This window comes from Pan troglodytes, chromosome 8, assembly GCF_028858775.2.
Source record: "Pan troglodytes isolate AG18354 chromosome 8, NHGRI_mPanTro3-v2.0_pri, whole genome shotgun sequence".
Lineage (NCBI taxonomy): Eukaryota > Metazoa > Chordata > Mammalia > Primates > Hominidae > Pan > Pan troglodytes.
Window position 1 is genome coordinate 136,601,203 of NC_072406.2, and position 21,828 is coordinate 136,623,030.

Sequence of the window (21,828 nt, forward strand, 5' to 3'; positions counted from 1 at the left end):
TGCTGGGTGTGTCCCACCTGTCCTCCATGTCCTACAACCTGGTTGGCCCCTTTTGCTTGTCAGAGCAAAGCTCAGAACCTCACCTCCTCTGGGAAGCCTTTCCTGACCACCCACAAGCCCAGTAGGTCAGGAGGTCAGGCCTCACAGCCTCCTGTGTGTTATCCCAGGCCCTGATGATGAGACTGTGGAATTACCTGATTAATGTCTGTCTTTAGCACTTGTCGTGAGCTCCATAAGTGCTGAGACTGCATGTGTCTGATTCACACTGTGTGCCCACTGCCTGGCCTGGCACTGGCCCGCGAAGGCCTAGGGCAAAGGTATCAAGTAACCAGGGCAAGGGTGCCTGTTGCAGGTCGGGGGCCTCTCTGATGTGGTGAGATAGGGAATTTCCTCAACAAAACATTTCCTCATGTTTCTGTTTCCTTTGTAACATGTTTAGGCTGGGCGCGGTGGCTCACACCTGTAATTCCAGCACTTTGGGAGGCTGAGGCGGGCGGATCATTTGGTCAGGAGATCAAGACCATCTTGGTTAACACGGTGAAACCCCGTCTCTACTAAAAATACAAAACAAACAGCGGGGCATGGTGGCAGGCGCCTGTAGTCCCAGCTACTCAGGAGGCTGAGGCAGGAGAATGGCGTGAACCTGGGAGGCGGAGCTTGCAGTGAGCCAAGATCGCGCCACTGCACTCCAGCCTGGGTGACAGAGCGAGACTCCGTCTCAAAAAAAAAAAGTTTAGGTAATGTATTATGTCCTGGCCCTGTGCTGGGTACTTCACTAAGATGATTTCCTTTAAACGCCACACCTGTTATACCCATTTTACAGATGGAAGTGGAGGCTGGCCCAAGGTCACACAGCCAGCAAACAGCAGAGCTGGGATCTCCACCCCACTGCTCTAGCTCAGCGTGAGACAGGAGTGAGTCTGTGCGTCTGCTGGCCACATCGGGCCCGCCCCCTCTTTCTGTGGTCCCCTTCTCCCAGATGGAGAGCAAATTCCACCTGGACCCGTCCTTGCAGGCAGAGTCCAAATCTATGGGACACACACTCAGTAAGACTCCCCTGGCTTGGGCATGCTTCATAGTCATCGTTTCGTTTTGTCTTGATTTTGGTTTGTGTATTTATCGGTTAGCCCCTCTTAGCATCTGAATTCCAATGTGAAGACCTGTAGTTTGTTTGTTTGTTTGTTTTAAGACAGAGTTTTGCTCTTCTTGCCCAGGCTGGAGTGCAATGGTGCAATCTTGGCTCATTCTCCTGCCTCAGCCTCCCAAGTAGCTGGGATTATAGGCGTCCGCCACCATCCCTGGCTAATTTTTTGTATTTTAATAGAGACGGGTTTCACCATGTTGCCCAGGCTGGTCTGGAACTCCTGGGCTCAAGTGATCTGCCTCCCTTGGCCTCCCACAGTGCTGGAATTATAGGCATGAGCCACTGCGCCCAGCTTTTAATCAGATTTTGGAGTAGGGGAGTGAGAGGAGCTGGTTGGTGGTTGTTTTTTTTCTTTAAAATTATTATTACTTTTTTTTTCTTTTTTTTTTTTTTGAGACCGAGTCTCACTCTGTCGCCTATGCTGGAGTTCAGTGGCACAATCTCAGCTCACTGCAACCTCTACCTCCCAGGTTCAAGCAATTCGTGTGCCTCAGCCTCCCGAGTATCTGGGATTACAGGTGCATGCCGGGCTAATTTTTATATTTTTAGTGAAGACTGGTTTCACTATGTTGGCCAGGCTGGTCTCGAACTCCTGACCTCAAGTGATCCACCCGCCTCAGCCTCCCAAAGTGCTGGGATTATAGGTGTGTGCTACCACTCCCGGCTGTTTTTTCTTTAAATTACATATATTTTTTTCTTTTTAAAAAAGAGCATGAGTCCATTTAAGCAATAACACATGTTAATGTGGCAAAAGGAGACCCACAAATGACTGACGTTTCGGCCACACTGGCGGGGACTGTATGACTCCCTCCACTCTATGTAGGTGACCAATGGGAAGTCTTGTTTGTGCCTCATAAGTGTGTCCAGACACAGCCAGCCATGCCGTAATGCAGAGCACTCATCTGCTCAAGACACATTTGCTGAGCATCAACCAAGTGCCAGTTGTCAACCCAGATTCCTTGTCCTGAAGGAGCTACTACTTCTGGAAGGGTGGGATGAGCAGAGTCCATTATGCTGCACTATGACACGGGTGGCACCAGGGTGTGATCCCAGAGTGCTTTGGGAGAGCCACACAACCCAGCCTGGGGGCAGAGGAAAGGTGGTGGTCACCGGAGCTGAGTCCTGAAGGCCTGGGAGGAATTAGCCAGCAGAGGAGGGAGGTGAGCAGGCAGAAGGTCAGCACATGCCCACAAGCTATTTTTCTGGTGTTGATGTGTATTTCCAGCTATTGTCATTTTCCCTTCGACCAAAGGACTTCTACATTTCTTGTAGGGTAGATCTCTTGGTGATGAATTATTTCCGCTTCGGATGTCTGAAATATCTTTATTTCATCTTCATTTTGGAAAGATATTTTTGCTGGGTACAGAATTCTAGATGGGCAGTTTTTTCTTTTACTGCTTAAAAGACGGCACTCCACAGTCTTCTCACTTGCATTGTTTCCAACAAGAAATCTAACGTCTTATCTTCGTTTCTCTGTACATAACATGTCTCTTTTGTCTGACTGTTTTATAAGATTTTCTCCTTGTCACTGGCTTTGAGCAATTTGATTATGATGTGCCTTAATACAGTTTTCTTTGTGTTTCTTGTGTTTGGTGTTCATTGGGATCTTGGATCTGTGGATTTATTATTTTTATCAAGTTTGGAAAAGTTTCAGTCACTATTTCTTCAAATATATTTATGTCTTCTCTCATCTCACTTTTTTTTTTTTTTTCTAATTTAGAGACAGGGTCTTGCTCTGTCGCTCAGGCTGGAGTGCAGTGGCACGAACACAGCTCACTACAGTCTCAAACTCCCGGGCTCAAGTGATCCTTCCACCTCAGTCTCCCAAGTAGCTGGGACTACAGGCGTGCGCCACCACATCTGGCTAATTTTTTAAATTTTTATAGAGACAGGGTCTTGCAGTGTTGCCTAGGCTGGCCTTGGACTCCTGGGCTCAAGTGATCCTCCCACCTCAGCCTTCCACAGTGCTAGGATGATAGGTGTGAGCCACTGTGCCCCAGCTCATCTCACTTTGAGGAACTCTAATTGCGTGTACATCAGGCCGCTTGAAGTTGTGCCATAGCTCACTGATGCTCTGTTCATTTTTAAAAATAATTTTTCTGCCTCTGTTTCATTTTGGGTAGTTTCTATTGCCATGTCTCCAGGTTCATTCATCTTTTCCTCTGCGGTATCTCTTCTGGCATTAATCCCACCCAGTGTATTTTGATCCCTGACATTGTAGTTTTCATCTCTAGAAGCTTGGCTTGGATTTTTCTTTTATCTTCCATTTCTCTACTTTTGGAACACATGAAATACCATTACAAGGGCTGATTGAATGCTCTCGTCTGCTCATTCTCACCTCTCTGTCAGTTCCGGCTCAGTTTGGATAAACTCATCTTTCTCCTCCTTCTGCATGATACTTTCCTTCTTTGCACATCTGATCATTTTTTATTGGGTGCCAGACATGATCAATTTTACCTTCTTTTTGGGTGCTGGATATTTTTGTGTGCCCATAAAGAATTTCGAACTTTGTTGTGGGATGCAATTAAATTACTTGAAAACAGTTTGATCCTTCCAGATCTTGCTTTTAAGATTTGGGGGCAGCACCAGAGCAGGGTTGCCCTGGATGAATTATTCCTCACAGCGAAGCCAGCGGCTTCTGAGATCGCACTCAATGCCCTGTGCATCGTGAGTGAGCTTTCCCAGCCTGGCTGGTGGGGACATAACGCAGTCCTGCGTGAGACACAGGCACCATTTTCCCTAGTTATTTGGTGTGATTCTTTCCCAGGCTCAGGGAGTTTCCTCCCTCGCGTGTGCTGGCAGTGATCTGCTGAGTGCTTGAGGGGACCCTCCACGATCTCCCAGGCTCAGGGAGTTCCCTCCCCCGCGTGTGCTGGCAGTGGTCTGCTGAGTACTTGAGGGGACACTTCACGATCTCCACAGCTCTTTCTCCATGCAGCCTTCTCCTCTTTGATTCCCTGTCCTGTGGACTCTGCTCCTGGGTCTCCCCAGAATCCTAGCTTTGTCTCCCCAGTTCAGGTATCCTACTGGGCTCTACCTGGGTCTCCCTCGGTATTAGTCAGCCCAGTCTGTCATACAAAACACCACAGACTGTGTGGATTCAACAGCAGAAACTTTTTTTCTCAATGTTCTGGAGGCTTGAAGCCTGAGATCAGGGTGCCAGCAAGTCCAGTTTCTGGTGAGGGCTCTCTTCCCGGCTTGTAGATGGCCGCCTTCTTGCTGTGTCCTCCCATGGCCTCTCCTCTGTGCTTGCATGGAGAGTGCATTCCAGTGCCTCTTCCTCTGGTAAGGACAGCAGTCCCATCAGATCAGGGCCCCCTCTGACCTCATTCACCCTTAAAGAATTACCTCCTTACAGGCCCTGTCTCCAAATACAGTCATACTGCGGGCTAATGAATTTGTGGGGGACACACTTGAGTTCACAGCACCCCTCCTGTGCCCACAGACTGGAAGCATCAAAGGCAGTAGGCTGGGGGCAGTCACAGGAGCCACCTCATTTGTTTCTTGCGTCTCAGAAGTCACTGTCCTTCGTTGCTTGATCTCCGGTGTCCTGAAAGCTGTTGGTTCATAATTTGGTTTTCTGGTTTTTTCAGGTGAGAGAGTTTATCCCAGAGGCTAGTTTTTGAAATGATACCCAGGCTGTGAGCATTTCCTCTGTGTGTGTGTGAATTTTGGTTTGTATATTATTTTGTTTTTAAGGCAATACCTTCACCATTGAAAGCAAAACCTATATAAAGCAAAACTTACAAAGATTTGCCAGAGATTTGCTTCACTTTCATGGAATCAAGGGCAAATAACCAGGTTACAGAGTCTTTAGGGTCAGGTAAAATTTAGCCTGTGTTCCAGCAGAGGCCAGACAGCGTTCAGCATCCCCGCACGTCCTTGGGGCGCCAAATCACTTTGACGTCTGCTGATTGATGTCAAATTGCACAAATATATACCGTTCAAAGCTGTGGCCTACTGGGGCAGTGTGAGATATATTCAAGGTGGGTTGACTTTTAATCAATACGATGACAATATTATCTTGTTTAATTTGTATGATGGTGGTTGTAAACATCAAATCAAGCCATTTATTATGTCAAAAAAAGATGAAGGAGCCCGGGAATAAAACTCTCCTGACATCACTTCTGAGCGTATTTCACTGCCGTGACAGGCCGTCATGATTGGGGACGATATCGTGGGCGACGTCGGCGGTGCCCAGCGGTGTGGAATGAGAGCGCTGCAGGTGCGCACCGGGAAGTTCAGGTCAGTGCCAGCTGGAGTCATTTATTCACCTTCCTTCCAGGGGATGACCACATTCTCATTCTGTTTTGTTCTTCAAAATAAAGGGGATATTCTTTCCAAATCAAAGAGCAGTGTGTGGGCATTCACTATCTTGTATGTAATGGACCTCTAAGAACAGGGCTGAGTGGTCTTTTATAGCAGACAGTGATAAAGTAGAGTGGCTTTTGATACAGGGTCTGGGTTTTGGAACGGTGTGCAGTGCAGAGAGAAATAAGCAAAGGCACTATCCATCCTGGCGGCGGCCCACCGGGGAGTTGGGCCGAATTTGTGCTGCTGTCCCTTTGGCAATTTGATCAGACCCTGCACTACGGCAGTTACAGCTGTGGGCACTCAGCCGCTTGGACAGCCTCCCTCTCCTTTTGTTCACCTTCTCCACTCTGTAAGACACAGAGAGCCTGGAGACGACAGAGGGTTGCTCAGGGATGCCCTGGAGCAGAACCTCCATCTCAAGAAGAAGCTTGTGTTTTATTTGCTGGCAAAAGTCTGCCTGGCCTGGAGCAGCTGTCAGGGGTTGGGAGCTCCCGGGCATTTGGAGGGCCCTGTGGTACCCAAGCTCCAGCTCGCCTGGTCATTGAGAGGATCTTGGACATCAGAGTGTTGCCTTGCCTTATGCTAGATGGTTTCGATTGTGGCCATTCAGAGAAAGTACATCTTTGCAGATGCTGGGGAGACTTGGTTGAAACATGGTTACCTGGAGGTACTTGGATTTGGGGTGGGGGCAGTTACATTTGTCCTGAGAGATCTGCTTAGGCAGGACCAGAGAAGACAGATCAGAGGGCCCGACCATCGCTCTGAAGTCTCTCCTGCGGGTTGGGAGCCGTGGCTGAGTGCGAGGTGAGTGAGGAAGGCTCAGCGCACCTGGGTCCAGGGTCAGGAAGTTGGTCCCTTCCAGCTACCTCCCAGACCCTCCCAGGCTTCCCCCGACGTGTATGACATATGGGCCTTCTTTCTTTCTTGAAGTTGGGTTTTGTGGCTCCCCTTGGTTAGGCCTGGCCTAAGGGAGTGAGGGAGACCCCACTCACAAGCCACAGGAACGTTTTTTTCCAAGAGACCAGCCAGGGGTCCCCCAGTCCCCAATCCTGCCTTTCCTGCAAAGGTCGCAGAGCCTGGTCTTGCTGCTGCTCCCAGGCGAGGGGCTCTCCGCTGACAGTGGACCTCGGGGCCCTATAGTTGATGCCGGGTGCTGCCTGGCGTCAGCCATCAAGAGCCCAGCCCGGCGCCCCATGCGTCTCAGGGCACACCTGTGACCCGTGAGCACAAGTGACACCTCCCTGCTCGGGAACACAGCGGTGTGGCTTGGCAGGAGGTGGAAAGGGAGAACTGTACCGTGTTGTGTACTGGGCTTCTTCCAGTTCCTTGGAGGAGAAACATGTCTGTCCTGAATGCCACCTCAGTTGGGGTCTTTCTGGCCAGGCCAGGTGCCCCTGTAAACTGAGAATGGGCCTCTGAAGAAGGTCCCCCACAGCCTACGAATGCAGGTGGGCACGAGGGAGGCTGTGCCCACCCTACGCCAGCAAGGGTTGGTGCTTTTCAGATTCCGGTTACCTGCATGCTATTTAAAGAAGAGGACGAGGTGGGCATCCCCCATGACACTGTCTCCTGGAGAGAGAGAAACTCTGTGTTTTTGTTTTTGTTTTTTTGAGACAGAGTCTCCCTCTGTCACCCAGGCTGGAGTACAGAGGTGCGATCGATCTCAGCTCACTGCAGCCTCCGCCTCCCAGGCTCAAGTGATTCTCCTGCCTCAGCCTCCCGAGTAGCTGGGACTACAGGTGTGCACCACCACACCTGGCTAGTTTTTGTATTTTTAGTGGAGACGGGGTTTCACCATGTTGGCCAGGCTGGTCTCGAACTTCTGACCTCAGGCGAACCACCCGCCTCTTCCTCCGGAAGTGCTGGGATTATACGCGTGAGCCACCACGCCCGGCCCCAGAGAGAGAAACTCCATCAACAGTTTGCCGAATCCTTCCACACTGCATTCTCTGCGTAGATAAACAGACTGGTAATATTTTGGTTTTTTCTTTTTATAAAAATGGGATGATATTGTTTTGCAGCCTCCTTTTTCCTTGAACACAGTTTTATGGCCTCTTTCTACAAGTGTCTTCATAATGATTTTTTTGGTAATTTTTAAAATTTCAGTAGTTTTTGGAGAACAGGTGGTGTTTGGTTACATGCATAAGTTCTTTAGTGGTGATTTCTGAGATTTTGGTGCACCCGTCACCCGAGCAGTGTACCCTGTACCCAGTGTGTAGTCTTTTATTTCTCACCTACCTCCCAGCCTTCCCGCAAGCCCCCAAAGTCCATTGTATTATTTTTATGTCTTTGCACCCTCATAACTTAGCTCCCACTTATAAGTGAGAACATACAGTGTTTGGTTTTCCAGTTCTGAGTTACCTCCATTCCTTGAGGTCTCCAACTCCATCTAGGTTTGCTGTTAATGCCATTATTTCGTTCCTTTTTATGGCTAAGTAGTATTCCATGGTGTATATGTACCACATTTTTTTTTCTTTGTTTCTTTCTTTTTTTTTTTCTTCGAGATAGAGTCTTGCTCTGTCGCCCAGGCTGGAGTGCAGTGGCGCAATCTCGGCTCACTGCAAGCTCCGCCTCCCGGGTTCACGCCATTCTCCTGCCTCAGCCTCCCAAGTAGCTGGGACTACAGGCACCCACCACCACGCCAGGCTAATTTTTTGTATTTTTAGTAGAGACGGCGTTTCACCATGTTAGCCAGGATGGTCTCGATCTCCTGACCCCGTGATCTGCCCACCTTGGCCTCCCAAAGTGCTAGGATTACAGGCGTGAGCCACCGCGCCCGGCCTCTTTCTTTTTTTTTAACTTTTAAGTTCAGGGGTACATGTGCAGGTTCATTACATAGGTAAATATGTATCTTGGGGGTTTATTGTACAGATTATTTCATCACTCAGATATTAAACCTAGTACCCATTAGTTATTTTTCCTGATCCTCTCCCTCCTCCCCTCTCCACCCTCCAACAGGCCCCAGTGTGTGTGTTATCCTGTGTATCCATGTGTTCAGATGCTGCAGGAAAGGAATCAGTGTAGTGCCGGGCACACAGCAAGCCCTCAGCAAATGGCCAGGGTGGGGAGCACGTGCGGCCACTACCGTCCATATCCATTCGTATCCATGCGTATCCATCCATATCCACCAAGCTCCAGACATGGAGTCACCTGCCTCCATTGAAGAGGATGGGACTTAGCCCATTTGTTCCTAACGAGATTTAAAATGTCAGATCTTTTGATTTGTTTGTAAGGATGCAAATCTGCCTTTGTTAACATGCAGGACAAAGCGAGAAGACTGTTAGCTTGGCTAAGGTGGGGACCCAGTCGCTGGGGGAGGCCACATGGTCATCAAAGGAGGTGGGGCTCTGCGTGTGTAGGTGCCCCAGTTAAAGGGATGGGAGGTCTCCCAGCCATTGGTGACTCTCTGGAGCTGCGCTGTCAGACACAGTAGCGGTGAGCTGCAGGGGGTGACTTGTAGCTCGTCCACAGTGAGACGTGCAGGAAGTGTAAAATACACACTGGATTTCAGAGACTGGATGGGGAGAAAGGAATGTGAAAGAGCTCATGAGTATTTTTTTATATCGGCTGCATGTTGAAATGCTGATATTTCGTGTTAATTTCACCCATTTATTTAAATTTTTGTTAACGTGGCTACTAGAAAAGGTTCGCTGGCCTCTGCAGGAGTGTTGGTGGCCCCAGGTGGCAGCTGCCCTCCTCCTGCACTGTCCCCTTCTCCCTCCAGATGGTACTCTCGGTACACAGATACACTGAAATGCTGGAGGGGCGTGGGGTCCTGGATGAGTGGCTGATGGGGCCTCGCTCTCTGGAGGGCCGTTTTGGGACTGGAAGTGCCTGCGTGGTGCTCCCTATGGATATGTGGCCGGCCTGGGGCCAGCACACAGCCTCTGGAGTCAGCCAGGCACCTGCCACTGGGCCGGCATCCCTTCCTTCCAGGAAATACCCCCAGCCAGGCTCTATGGAGCAGCACCTCGCCCTTCCAGGGCCACCCCCAGCCCTCTGGCACCTCAGCACGGCCCCATTCTGCACAGCGGTGAGCCCCCCAGGGGCAGCAGCTGTGTCTCCTCTGCAGCTGAGGCATGTCGTTGCAACCCTGTGCTGAGCCTCTCCTCTCCTGCAAGTGGCCCAAAGAAGCCTCAATAGGGGCCAATGACCACTGGATGGGTCAGCTGGGCATCAGAAGGCCTTCCAGGCTCTGTCCTCTGTTGGTGGCCTTGGCGGAAATGGGAGAATGAAGGGGGAGGAGGGGTGGCCTTGTCCTGGGCCCAGGTGGCAGAGAACCCTGCAGTGAGTAACTGCGCTCACACTTGGTTTGAGGCCAGGGCAGCATGGGGAGGCCGTCCAGGCTGGGGCAGCTGGCGAGTGGGGGCAGCAGTCAGTCCTGCCAGTCACTGGCACCAGGAAGGGAGAGAAGCCAGAGGGATGACTGAGGCCTCCCACTGGTCCTGCTGTGGGACGTGCCCTCAGCCAAGGTCTTCTAGTACGGAGCACGCACACGTGCACGCACTTACACGTACACACACACACACACAATTATGTTTCTGAGGCAGCTGTCAGGAGTCTGAGAGGCCGAGAGGCGGCTGAGGAGTGGGATTCGGCCGCTGACTGGCAGTGAGATCTCCTTGTCACCTTAGATGTATCCATTTCTCTTGTTTTCATTATAAAATGGCCCAAAGAGAGTGAAGCCTCGGGGTTGGGAGAGATTGCAGGTGGCTTAGCTCCGGAGGGAAGGTTTTGCAGGGCCTGCTCCCCAGGAAAGCATCATCCCTGGGCAGGGGTATCTGGAGCTTGGCCCAACAGGGCTTCCCAAGAGCCCTGGATAGGGAAGCACAAAGCTTTCTTTTCATACCTGCTCCCTGTGGAAGTCCTGCCCAGCCAGGGGGCGGCCCTCACCTGGCCTCTTATATCCCCACCAACCTGTGTTCCTGTGGACATGCCAGAAACCAGGCCGTGTGGCCTCTCACCACCCCATCACTCTGTTCGCTGTTCCACGCCACACCCTGCAGCCACCACCCAGTCAAAGGCGCCACTGCCTGGGAAGCCCCTGCGCTAGTCCTGGCGCTGCTGTGTAAATAAAGCCGCGATGCGGAGCTCGCCCCTGGTCTTCTCTTATTGTTTACCCAAGGCTGGCAGATGTTTTATAAGCCCCAAACGTTCTTGACAAACAGTTTGCCGTTCTGAGAGGGAAAGTTTCCTGGACCGTGATTCCCGACATCCTGCAAGGTCCCTTCTAGCTGTGGCGTGGGTGCTGAAGGGGTTTCCCCCCAGCGGGGTGGCCAGCTGATCTAGGATTCCAGCCACCTTGCACAAAGCTGGAAGACGAGGGGCTGCAGGGTGCATGGCTGTGGAGCTGGCTGCGTCGGGAGGGAGAGTGCCCCCACGCCTGGCCTTTGACCTTGGAAGTGGCTGCCATCAAAGCAGCAGCTTATCCTGGGTCTTCCCAGACTTCGCAGTGACGGATTTCAGAGTGTTTCCTGTTACGAGAAGGCTGTGGATTCGCTTTGGAACATGACAGATTTTTCTTCTGTGCTACGTGGAGTGTGAGGGAAGGAAGTGAAACTGCTGTTAATTTTTCAGCAGTCACATGTCAAAGTGAGTGGCTAGCAAGCGGGGGGGTCCCGGCTGTGGTGGCCCTGGTCAGCCTTCCAGGAGTCAGGACCCTCCTGCTGCCCTCCTGTGTAAACAGACCAGCCAGGGCAATCCGAGCCAGCCCCGGTGGAGAGAAAGGGCCAGTGCTGGGCTTGGGAGCTCACCCCAAGTTCCTCAGGTACTCATCCTGGCAGTGCAGGGAAGGGCACCGGGAACAGGCCTGTGGAAAAATCCACTGTGCAATGAGTCCGTGAATCCCAGACATCCTCTCAGCAGCCCTCTGGTCCTGCCCGGGATAGAGGCTGTGGCTTCTGGTGTAGGTGGGCACTTCTGGGCTCAGAGGGGTCATTTAGCTCACCTGAGGTCACACAGAGTGGGACCCACCCCAATTTAAGCCTGTACACTTTTTTCTTTTGTCTCTTTTGGTAACAGCTTTATTGAGAAATCATTCCCACGCTGTATAACTCAGTGGTTTTCATACATTCACAGAGCTGTGCAGCCGTCACCACAATTTTATAACATTTCATCACCCCAAAAAGAAGCCTCAAATCGTTTAGCTATTATTAGCAAAGCACCCCCCACATTCCACCCAGCCCCAGACAATCACTAATCTACTTTATGTCATACTTTCTTTCTTTTGTTTTCAATTTTTTTTTTTTTTTTTTTTTTTGAGACAGAGTCTCACTCTGACAGCCAGGCTGGAGTGCAGTAGCATGATCTTGGCTCACTACAACCTCCGCCTCCCAGGTTCAAGCGATTCTCCTGCCTCAGCCACGCACCACCACGCCCAACTAATTTGTGTATTTTTAGTAGAGATGGGGTTTCACCATGTTGGCCAAGCTGGTCTCAAACTCCTGACCTCAAATGATCCCCCCGTCTCGACCTCCCAAAGTGCTGGGAGTACAGGCATGAGCCACCGTGTCTGGCCTTATGTCATACTTTCATTTGAAAAATTTAGAAAAATTAAATTGGCCCAGGAGTTTGAGACCAGCCTGGGCAACATAGCGAGACCTCATTTCTATTAAAAATCAAAATTAGCCAGGTGTGGTGACACCCACCTGTGGTCCCAGCTACTCGGGAGGCTGAAGCAGGAGGATCTCTTAAACCCAGGAGGTCCACGAGGCTACAGTGAGCTGTGATCATACCACTGCACTTCAGCCTGGGTGACAGAGCAAGACCTTGTCTCAAAAAGAAATTTTTTTAAATTGTGGTAAAATATATATAACATAAAATATGCCATTAAACAATTGTGATGTGAAGTGAATAAAATTTGAATACACAGCATAATGAATAACAAAGCAAACACTCTAAGGTCAAGAATTAGGAGGCTGTCAGCTCCCCAGAAGACCTAGTCCCTGATTGACATGCCCAGTCCTGCAGAGGCGGCCCCGCCTTGCCGTGGGTACAGTGGCCACGGTGACTGGGCCTGCTTTCTTCTCCCACATGGCTGGCTTCCCTCCAACATGGCGCTGGCTCTTCCTTCTCTGACCTTTATCCAAGTGGAATCGCACACCGTACCGTTGAGCTGTGGCTTGTTCATCGTGTCCTCTGTGGCTGGAACACCCCTCTCTGCCCGTCCCTCAGAGGGAACATCTGGGTGGGTCCCAGTTTGGCCCTTCTGCACTGGCTGCCAGGAATGTTCTGGTTTTTGTCTCCTGGACACATGGACGTGAGTCCTTCTGGGGTGGATCTGCTGATAGATGGCAGTGCTGGGTCATGGAGGAGCGTATGTTCAACTTGACCAGATGAGGCCAGACAGGTTTACGCCCCCACCACGGGGGGACCCTGTTGCTCCCCGCCCCGACCATCACGAGCTGTTCTGGGAGGGAGGCCCATGTTCTTCCCAGTTTACGGTCCTGGGAGGTTTCTGGACATTGTCAGCATGTGGCAGTCCCGGACGCTGGGCCTCCTGAGAGAGAGGGGAGGAGACCCGAGGCGGAGGCGGGTGTGTGAAAGGAGGCTGGTGGGGTCCACATGGCTCGGCAGGTGAACATGGGGTTTCCAGGGGCAGACACCCCATCGTGGCCCCCATGGCTTTGGTTGGGGCAGCATCAGCTTCCTCCTCTGCTGGGTTTCCTGCCTTCTGTTGGCTGCTGGGGCAGGGGAGACAGGATTGGGAACAGTCACCCTCTCTGGTACTGACCCTCATTAGCATTCTTGGTTCCTGACCAAGGCTGCTTCATGTCCAGGGCAAGAGGGGAAAGATGTTAAAACCTGAACCCCCCTGCTGGGCTTGGTGCCGCCTGTGGGAAAACCGGTGGGCTGAGGGCTGGGGGGCTCTGAGCTGAGGAAGGGGGTCCCAGGTGGAGGCCGGGAGGTGGCTACAGAGTGAGGCCACAAGGCCTGGGGGTTGGCCCAGAAGGTAGGACCCCTGTAGGCAGCCTCCCAACCCCAGGAATTTGCCTCTTGGGAACGTGCAGGTCCCTCGAGGGTCCTGGAAGGCGCTGGAGTGGTGGGACAGGGATTGAGGGAGCGTCAGCAGGGCCCTCTCTTCTCCCTAGAGCCGCTCAACCATGTTGCAAGGCGCGTGCTCTGGGCCTGGTGCTCACACGTGCTCTTCTCCCAAGACACTCCCTGAAGCGCGTTCCCCAGGAGCTGGAAGGGGGATAACGCAGGTATGCCTCATGGCGGGGCCAGTGCTCATGCTTACACACACTCGGCCTCAGCTCGTCTACACCCTGCAACAGCCCAGAGAAGCCACCCACCTTCTTACCCCTACCATTTAGATTTGCAAATGGAAGCTCAGAGAGGTGAAGTAACTTGCCCAAGGCCACACAGCCTACCAGTGTCAGAATCAGGATTCTAACCCACCTCTGCCTGACTCCAAGACCTGTGCCCCTGAACATTCTCAAGCCACCCCCCAATTAGCCAAGTGTTGCTGGAGCTCTGAGCAGGGGCTGGGCCTCACAAAACAATAGTAGCCAGTGTGGGGCCTCACAGGACTGGTCAGCTCCCGCCCTCCGCCGCTTTGGCCCCCTCCACACACACACGACCTGCTGCTGAGCTGGACATAAGCAGGACCTGGCTCTGGGGGCTTCTGACCTAGGGCAGGCCCTGAAGTCGGTCATTAGACCCCACCCACCCACCTGAGAGTCTGGCGGAGATGTGACAGGTGACAGCCCCAGAAGTCCCATCGTTGCTGCCTTTGTGGTTAAAGTCCGCTGAACCCAAGCGCTCTCTTCCCCTCCAGTGTGCGGTGGGGAGGTGGGGAGGGGACCCAGGCGGATCTGGGCAGCCGTGGCCAGGCCGCAGCAAGCAGGGGAAGAAGGGGCCCGCAGTGAACTTGCAGCAGGAGCTGTGGCCACCGTCCTAGCCAGGCCGGCCACCTGGCTAGGTGTTCTCTAACCTTAACATGAACCTGGGCCACTTGGGCTCTGCTGGCTGCCCCCAGGGCTGCCAGAGCCTGCCCGCCACAGAGCACCTCTGAGACCTGGAGTCTCACCTGAGCCCTCTCGCTGCCCACAGGGCTGGCCTCTGCCTTTCCGCTGCTGCTCTGCGGCTTGGGGACACGGCCAGGGCTGGTGGCGCTTACAGCCCAGGGGCAGGGGAGGGCACATCCCCCACAGCATTCACCATTGCTGCTGTGTTCTGATGCATCAGGGAATCTGCATTTTTGATCCTTTGATTGCTACATCTTTTCCAGCCTGGAAAAGTGAAGAAGGAAGGAAAGGGGGCTCAGAGGCTCCTGACTCCTGTCCTTGCAGACACAGCTGGACGCAGTTCTTATTTTCAACCATCTTGCAGCAGTGGTTTTATTTGTGCACAGGTTCCTCTGTGTCATGGGTGGGTCCCAGGATGTGAAGCCGGTGTGCTCCTCTAGCTCCACTGTCCTCAGGTTGGGGACAGCCAGGGACAAGGCCCCCTACTCCAGCTCCAAACGTAGTTCCAGGCTGGAGTGCCCTTTGCCCAGGCCCAGCCTGATAGCCCCGGGTGCTCTCCCTGACTTTTCATGAGCCCAGGGGCTGAAACCAGAGCAGCAGGGAGACAGAAAAGCCCAGCCCCACCCTCCAGAGGGGGAGTCCAGCTGCCCGGAGACCCCAAGAGCACTGCCAGAATCTGGGTATGAGACCCAGTCCCCTGCCGCGTGCTAACCATGTAACCTTGGACGTGGTCTCTTTGTGTTTTTTTTGTTTGTTTTTTTTTCTTTTTGAGATGCGGTCTTGTTCTGTTTCCTAGGTGGGAGTGCAGTGGCACCGTCATGGCTCACTGCAGCCTGGAACTCCTGGGCACAAGTGATTCTCCCGCCTCAGCCTCCCAAATAGCTGAGAAACAGGTTTATGCCACCATGCCCAACTAATTTTTAAATTTTTTGTAAAGATGGAGTCTCCCTATGTTGCCCAGCCTCCTGGGCTCAAGTGATCTCCCCGCCTTGGCCTCCCAAAGTGCTGGGATTACAGGGGAGCCGCCGCACCCGGCTTGAGCATGATCTTTGCCTTGCTTGGCTCTGGGTTTCCTCATGTGTCAAGTGGGGCTGAGCCCCAGCTGTGTGGGCTGAACAGGGGAGGGTTAAGCTCGGCCCCTAGAGTGAGGGCCCGCCATGGTGGTGGCTCCCGCGTGGCATATTTCCCTAACCGTTCCCATTTGGTCTGTCCTGCTAGACCAGGCTGGTGGGACGTACACTGACTCTGGGGTTCTGTCCACCCCGTGGGTGTGGTCCACCACATGGTCATGGTGGCTTTCTAGGGTAGACTTGACCTTCCCCACTGCCTTTATTTATTTATTATTTTATTTTTTTTTGAAACGGAGTCTTGCTCTGTTGCCCAGGCTGGAGTGCAATGGTGCGATCTTGGCTCATTGCAACCTCCGCCTCCCAGGTTCAAGGGATTCTCCTGCCTCAGCCTTCCAAGTAGCTGGGAATACAGGTGTCTGCCACCACACCCAGCTAATTTTTGTATTTCCAGTAGAGACGGGGTTTCGCCATGTTGGCCAGGCTGGTCTTGAACTCCTGACCTCAGGTGATCTGCCCACCTCAGCCTCCTAAAGTGCTGGGATTAGAGGCGTGAGCCACAGTGCCTGGCCTTCCCCACTGCCTTTAAAATCTCTATGGTCCCCACTGCCCATGGGAGGAGGCCCAACCCTGTCCTCTGTTAGTCCCCTGGTCCCCGTAGATATTTACCAAGCACCTACTATGGCCAGGCGCTGTTGAGGATGTGGGGGATCGAGTGAATGTGGCAGGTGTCCCCTGCCCTCTAGGGCTGTTCTTCCTTCTAGAGAGGGAGGTTCAAGCCCCTCTCCTGATGCCCAGCTGGCCTCCCAGCGTCAGGGATCTCTGCTCTGCTGGTCCCCTGGAGTGGCCCTGGGGCCACGACATAACACTTTTGTAAGAATAAGAGTTATTTTTTACGGCACAATCGCCCCTGCCCTGGGTTTGTGAATTTGGGGGATTCTTTTTATCTTTTTTTTTTTTTTTTGAGACGGAATCTTGCTCTGTCACCCAGGCTGGAGTGCAGTGGTGTGATCTCGGCTCACTGTAAGCTCCGCCTCCCGGGTTCATGCCATTCTCCTGCCTCAGCCTCCTGAATAGCTGGGACTACAGGCACCCACCACCACCATGCCCAGCTAATTTTTTTGTATTTTTAGTAGAGACCGGGTTTCACTGTGTTAGCCAGGATGGTCTCGATCTCCTGACCTCGTGATCCGCCCGCCTCGGCCTCCCAAAGTGCTGGGATTACAGGTGTTGGGGGATTCTTAAGAAGGAAAACCACCTGAAAGTGCGGGGTTATTAAAAACAGAAACCAACCCATGCACCCACCACTCGCGAGCAGCCCACACAGCTCCCACCTGACCAGGGCTCCCCCTTCTCATGGGCGAGTGAAAGTTGCTGAAAATAGGCCTCCTGTGAGGAACCTCCCAGCCAGCCCTATCAGTGGCACTGAGGCTGCTCTCCGACTGTGGCATCCCCCATGTCTGTCCTCATTACTAAGCAAAAATTTGTGCAGAGGAGTGCTCTACACTTTCCAAGGGTTTAATCCAGGAGCTGAGGGCCAGGGGCTCCATGACCGTAGACTCAACATCCTGGGCCACAGCCCTCCGTGAGGGGGAGGACGAGGGGCCACGCCCTGCACTCTGTCCCAGCATCCCCTCTCCCTGGAGCCGTGCAGAGATGGCCTCATTTCGTCCCACACTCACATGCGGGTCCTAGACACCGGCTCATGCACACACACACACGCACACGCACGCATGCGCGCGCACATGCACCCACGCTCTCTTTTGCCTGTGGGAGGGCAGGATCCCAGCTGCCCCAGCGGGGAAGGGGTGTGGGGAATCAGCCCTGCAGATGCGGTGGGAGGGGCAGACATGGCATGCTGGTCTTTGGCAGTGTGGTCCCGAGTGGGTGCGGCTGGAGAGGTGCCTTGCCACAGGGCCCAGGCCACCCGCATGCATCCCATGAGGCCGTCCAAGCCCGTCTGCCCTGCATCAGAGAGGACACCCCGATGCGGGGAGGGAGGAACCTGGTGAAGCCAGGAGCGGTGGGCAGGGGCCAGCAAGGATCCCCAGGCCCCCAGGGCAGTGTGCATCCGGCCTTCTTGCATACCCACCTGGCATCCTGCCTGCCGCCTCCTGCCTCCCGCCCCACCCCTCCTGCGTCCCACCCTGGTGAACCTCTCAGGGTTCACTCTCATTTCCTCCTCCCCACGCCACCTGCTCGGGCCACAAGAGGGCGCCTTGCTGCCAGGGATGGGACAGGCCGGGCCTGCTGGAGCCAGGGCCGATGCACGCACAGCTACATACACTCACCCGGGCCCACGTGTGCTCACGAGGGGCCCCCATACCCACACGATCCCGCATCCACATGTGCGCACACCAGGCCCCACAGGTTCTCAGGCCCAGGCCACACATCCACAGGTGCCCACTCTCATGCTGGCCTCATAGTGCATGCACACACACACACACACACATACATACATACATACATACACTCACGCCCAGACCCCCCACGCCCCAGGCCACACATGTGGGCCTGCTCACACCCCACTCATTCCCTCCCAGATGCCGCGCCACCCCCATGCCCTGTGTGCCCTCTGCCTCTCGGGGCCCTGGGGCCCCAGCTCCAAGAACCACGGGCTTGCTTTAGCTAGGCTTCCACAAGCCTGCCCATTCCTCAGGACACCAACCCTCTCCTCTGCCACCCTTCACGGGTGCAGACGATGAGCATGGAGAACACCACAGCGCACAGGGCTGAGGGCCACCATCAGAGTCTCCTGTAGCCCTGGATTCCCAGGGCCTGAAGCAGGCAGAGCGGCGAAGGTAGCCTCATCAGCCTCACCAGCCCGTCCTTCTTGTCTCCCTGGCACCTTGTCAGAGAGAGGCCTAAGAACACGCTCTGGGCATTGGGGGCCTCCCAGTGTTCCCTGCGAGTTTGGAGAGGCCAGGTCCCTGGGATGAGGACACGCCCACCCGCCAAGCTCCCCTCCTGCCAGTCCCACCTGGAGCCTTCATGCATGCTGTCTGCGCCCTTCACCTGTCCCACCACCTCTTCTTCGGCCTGCCTGGATCCTGCCATATCCTCAAGGCCTTCCCTGGTGATGGAATTCCAGAGTCCTCCCAATTGCAAGGGCCTGAGGGATCCGCTGCCCTCCAACCCCCCACCCCGTCTCAAGGTCATGTGCTAATCCCGTGCAAGCTGGGGTGTGGGCTGGCTGCCATGTCAAGCTCGTTTCTGTTGTACCCAAAACACAGTCTCACCTCCAGAAGAATTACCTGGCACTCCCTGGAGCTCCCGCAGCCTTCTCATTTTCAAATAATTTTTCAGATTTCCAGAATAGAAAGAAATTCCATACACCCTTCTCCCAGAGACAGACCCCATTCAAGCTTTGCCAGTCATTCCATGAACTCCTCTAGAGAGGGGAAGACCCAGTGCGGGGCCAGGCAGCTCTCTCTGGTCTCTCTGGACTCCATCCTGGAGCACTTCCCTGTCCTCGCCTCAGTTCTCACAGATTGCCAGTTTTGAAGATTACAAGACAGTCATTTTGTGTGGTGTTTTCTCACGATACAACCCAGGTTACGCGTTTGGGGCTAGCATTGCTTAGAAGTGGTGCTGTGCTTGTTCTCATAGGCATGTAATGTTGCTTTGCCCAAATATTGCTGATGTTAACCTTGACCTCTTGTTTAATGGCGACCACATAACGTTGTATTTTTCCCCTTTGTGATTGATACATATTTGTGGGGAGATGCTTTGAGGCGATGCGATGTCCCACTTTCATCTGCCAGTTTTAGTGTCCCTTAGTATTTCTTGTTTGAATGAATGATTTCTATGATGGTCGCCAAATAACTCCATCATTCTTCCTTGTATTTACTCCTAGTGTTTTACTTTAAGGAAAGATGTTCTCTTCTTTCCACTGATTGATGTATGCCAGTGTGGGCTCCTGGCTTCCTATGTAATTCAGTGGGTTATCGTCTGTTAACCGTCATTACTGGGATATTCAGATGGTCCCCGACGCAGGCACTGGCAGCCCCTTCAGGCTGGCCCTGTGACCTTTCGGCACATCCTCACCGTTCTTTGAGCCCTTCCTTGCATTTTGGCCCAAAAAGATGTTTCAGGTTCATTTGTTCAGTCTTTGCTTCAGCCCTGGAATCGGCCATTTCTCCAAGGAGCCCCAGTTCCTTCCAGTGGAGGGCACTGTTTAGAATCTCAGCCCAGGGCCCCAGGTGTGCTTGTGTTGTCTCTGGGCATTGCTGCTCAGGCCCTGGCGGTGGACAGAGGTAGGAAAGATGTGCATGGTATGCAGGCGTGACACACACATGCGTCCGTGCTTACCCTACCCACCTGGACCTGCCCAAAAGCCCGAGCTCACAGCAGTGCCTCCGATTCCAGTCCAGCAGCACAGGGTTCCTTCTCACCTCATGCCTTTACACGTTCATGCCTTCCTTCCACAGCAGGGAGAAGCCTGGCTTCCTCATTCTCTCTCCATCTGCTTATCACTCTATCCCATGTAGAGCCAAGTCCCTGGCCTTGCCTGTGGTGGATACTCTGCGTTTGTTAAACTGAATAACAACAGTCCTCCCTATTGGGAGAAACCTTTTCAGCTTCCCAGGCCATTTCTGCATTTGTAGTTCCCTTCCAAGCCTCTTGGGTAGGCATAGAAAGTCTTCTCTGTTTTCCAGGGAAGCTGCAGACTCACCCAGCGTCACCCAGCTGGTAAGGGTGTAGCAGGACAGTGCCAGCATGTCTGTCCCAACTGTCCCTATGGCCCCTATGGAAGATTAGCTATGTGGTGGCAAAGTGTCCCGAGGAAGGGGCATTCTGGGATGTTCAGGTGCTCGACTGGGCTGGGACTTGTACTTTGGAAATGAGAAGAAGCCCAGGCTCAAATCTTTGCCCCACTGCTTGCTGGCAGGAAGACCACTGAGCCTCAGTTTTCTCATCTGTAAAATGGACTTATTTTGGACTTACTTCCCAGGTATCCTCAGCACCTTTATTACAGGAGCTCCATTAATACATGGCTGCAGGAGGTAGTTCAGGGAAGCAATGGGAGTGGAATGCTGGGTGCATCACGGCCTGGGGTTGTCAGCCTGGCCTCTGCAGGCATCTGAGATATTCCTGAGGGCAGATTCAGCCAGGCCCACACTTCTGGATAGAACCACAGGGCCATAAACTGAGACCATTGAGGGAGACTGCTTGGCTTGGAAAACTCGCCCAGGGACCATGTGCTCTGATTTGCAAAATGCACCCCCCAGAGCGGCTTCCTGCCTTCACTTTGTGCAGAGTTGGGGGCGGCAGTGGGGCGGGTGGTTGGATGGACCATGTCACCCAAAAGTTTGTGTCCTCGGATGGGGAGGGGAGAGCGTCTGCCCAAGCACAGCCTGGAGGCTTCCCTTACTTCCGATGACCTTGTGGCAGTCAGTGTCACCCGGACAGAGTGTGGCACGCCTTGGGGACCAGCCCCTCCCAGAAGGATAGGCGCTTGATTGGAAACGTTGACTTTTCATTTAAATAAGTAAAGGTCAAGGCCTACTGCATGGCGAGGAGGAGATGGCTCTTCCCTGCCTCTGTCCTCCCTTACCCCCGTGTGAGTGGACAAACCCCCCGTCCTCACCCAGGTGGCCCGCTTCTGCCACCCGCACTATATCCAAGACACAGCCCAGCTTTGCAGGCACTTGCTGTGTGCTCCGCAGTGTGCAGGGTGATGAGATGAACAAGACCATGTGGCCTGAAGGGTCCCACGCTGCAGAGGGCCCCAGCCCAGGGCCAGACCCCAAGTGTGTGCCTGGAGTGACTCAGGGGTGCGTGAGGAGGACTCAGTGGGATACGGAATGCAGGGGCTGAGGCATAGGGGGTGACACAGGGGCTCAGGGCTTTCCCATGAGTCGAGGCTCATTGGGTTGGCAGGGACCACATCTGCCCTGGTCGATGCCCTGCCCATGCAGGCTCTAACGGCAGAGTTTGGGGATTGGGGCGGGGGATGCAGGGGGCCTGGGGTGGGGAGCTTGGGGGCAGTGGGCCAGGCAGAGCAGAGCCCTTTGCTGTGTTGGAAACCCCTCAGAGGCCCTAGGCGTGATAAGTGAGTGTGACGCAGGAGAGTCCTGCTGCGTGGGCCACCCACAATTGCAGAGAAGACGCCCTGCATGTCATAGGCTTGGCGGCCCATGCTGGGAATTTGGCATGGCCGTCTTTCCTCCGGTGCTGGGGAGCTCAGCAGCTGGAGGCAGATGCTGGATTGTCTTTCTCTACCGCAGCAGGGCAGGTAGCTTGTCTTTTAGTTTGTTTTTTTAGTCTCCTGTATCTGTGACTCTGCAGAGAGCCAACGGCAGGAAGAGGGCAGCACCGGCACGTCGGAGGC

The 21,828-nt window shown here is 53.6% G+C and overlaps 1 protein-coding gene across 2 annotated transcripts in view; it reads left to right on the plus strand.

Annotated features, from left to right (window-relative positions):
- LHPP (phospholysine phosphohistidine inorganic pyrophosphate phosphatase) overlaps positions 1–21,828 on the plus strand; it is a 154,784-nt gene that overhangs the window by 51,360 nt on the left and 81,596 nt on the right. Inside the window, exon 6 of one of the 2 annotated variants that reach the window (XM_016919563.4) lies at positions 5,298–5,389. The exons of the other annotated variant lie outside the window; for it this stretch is intronic. Coding sequence (XP_016775052.1) covers positions 5,298–5,389 — 92 coding nt within the window. The remainder of the gene's footprint in view (positions 1–5,297; positions 5,390–21,828) is intronic. 2 annotated transcript variants of the gene reach the window in all.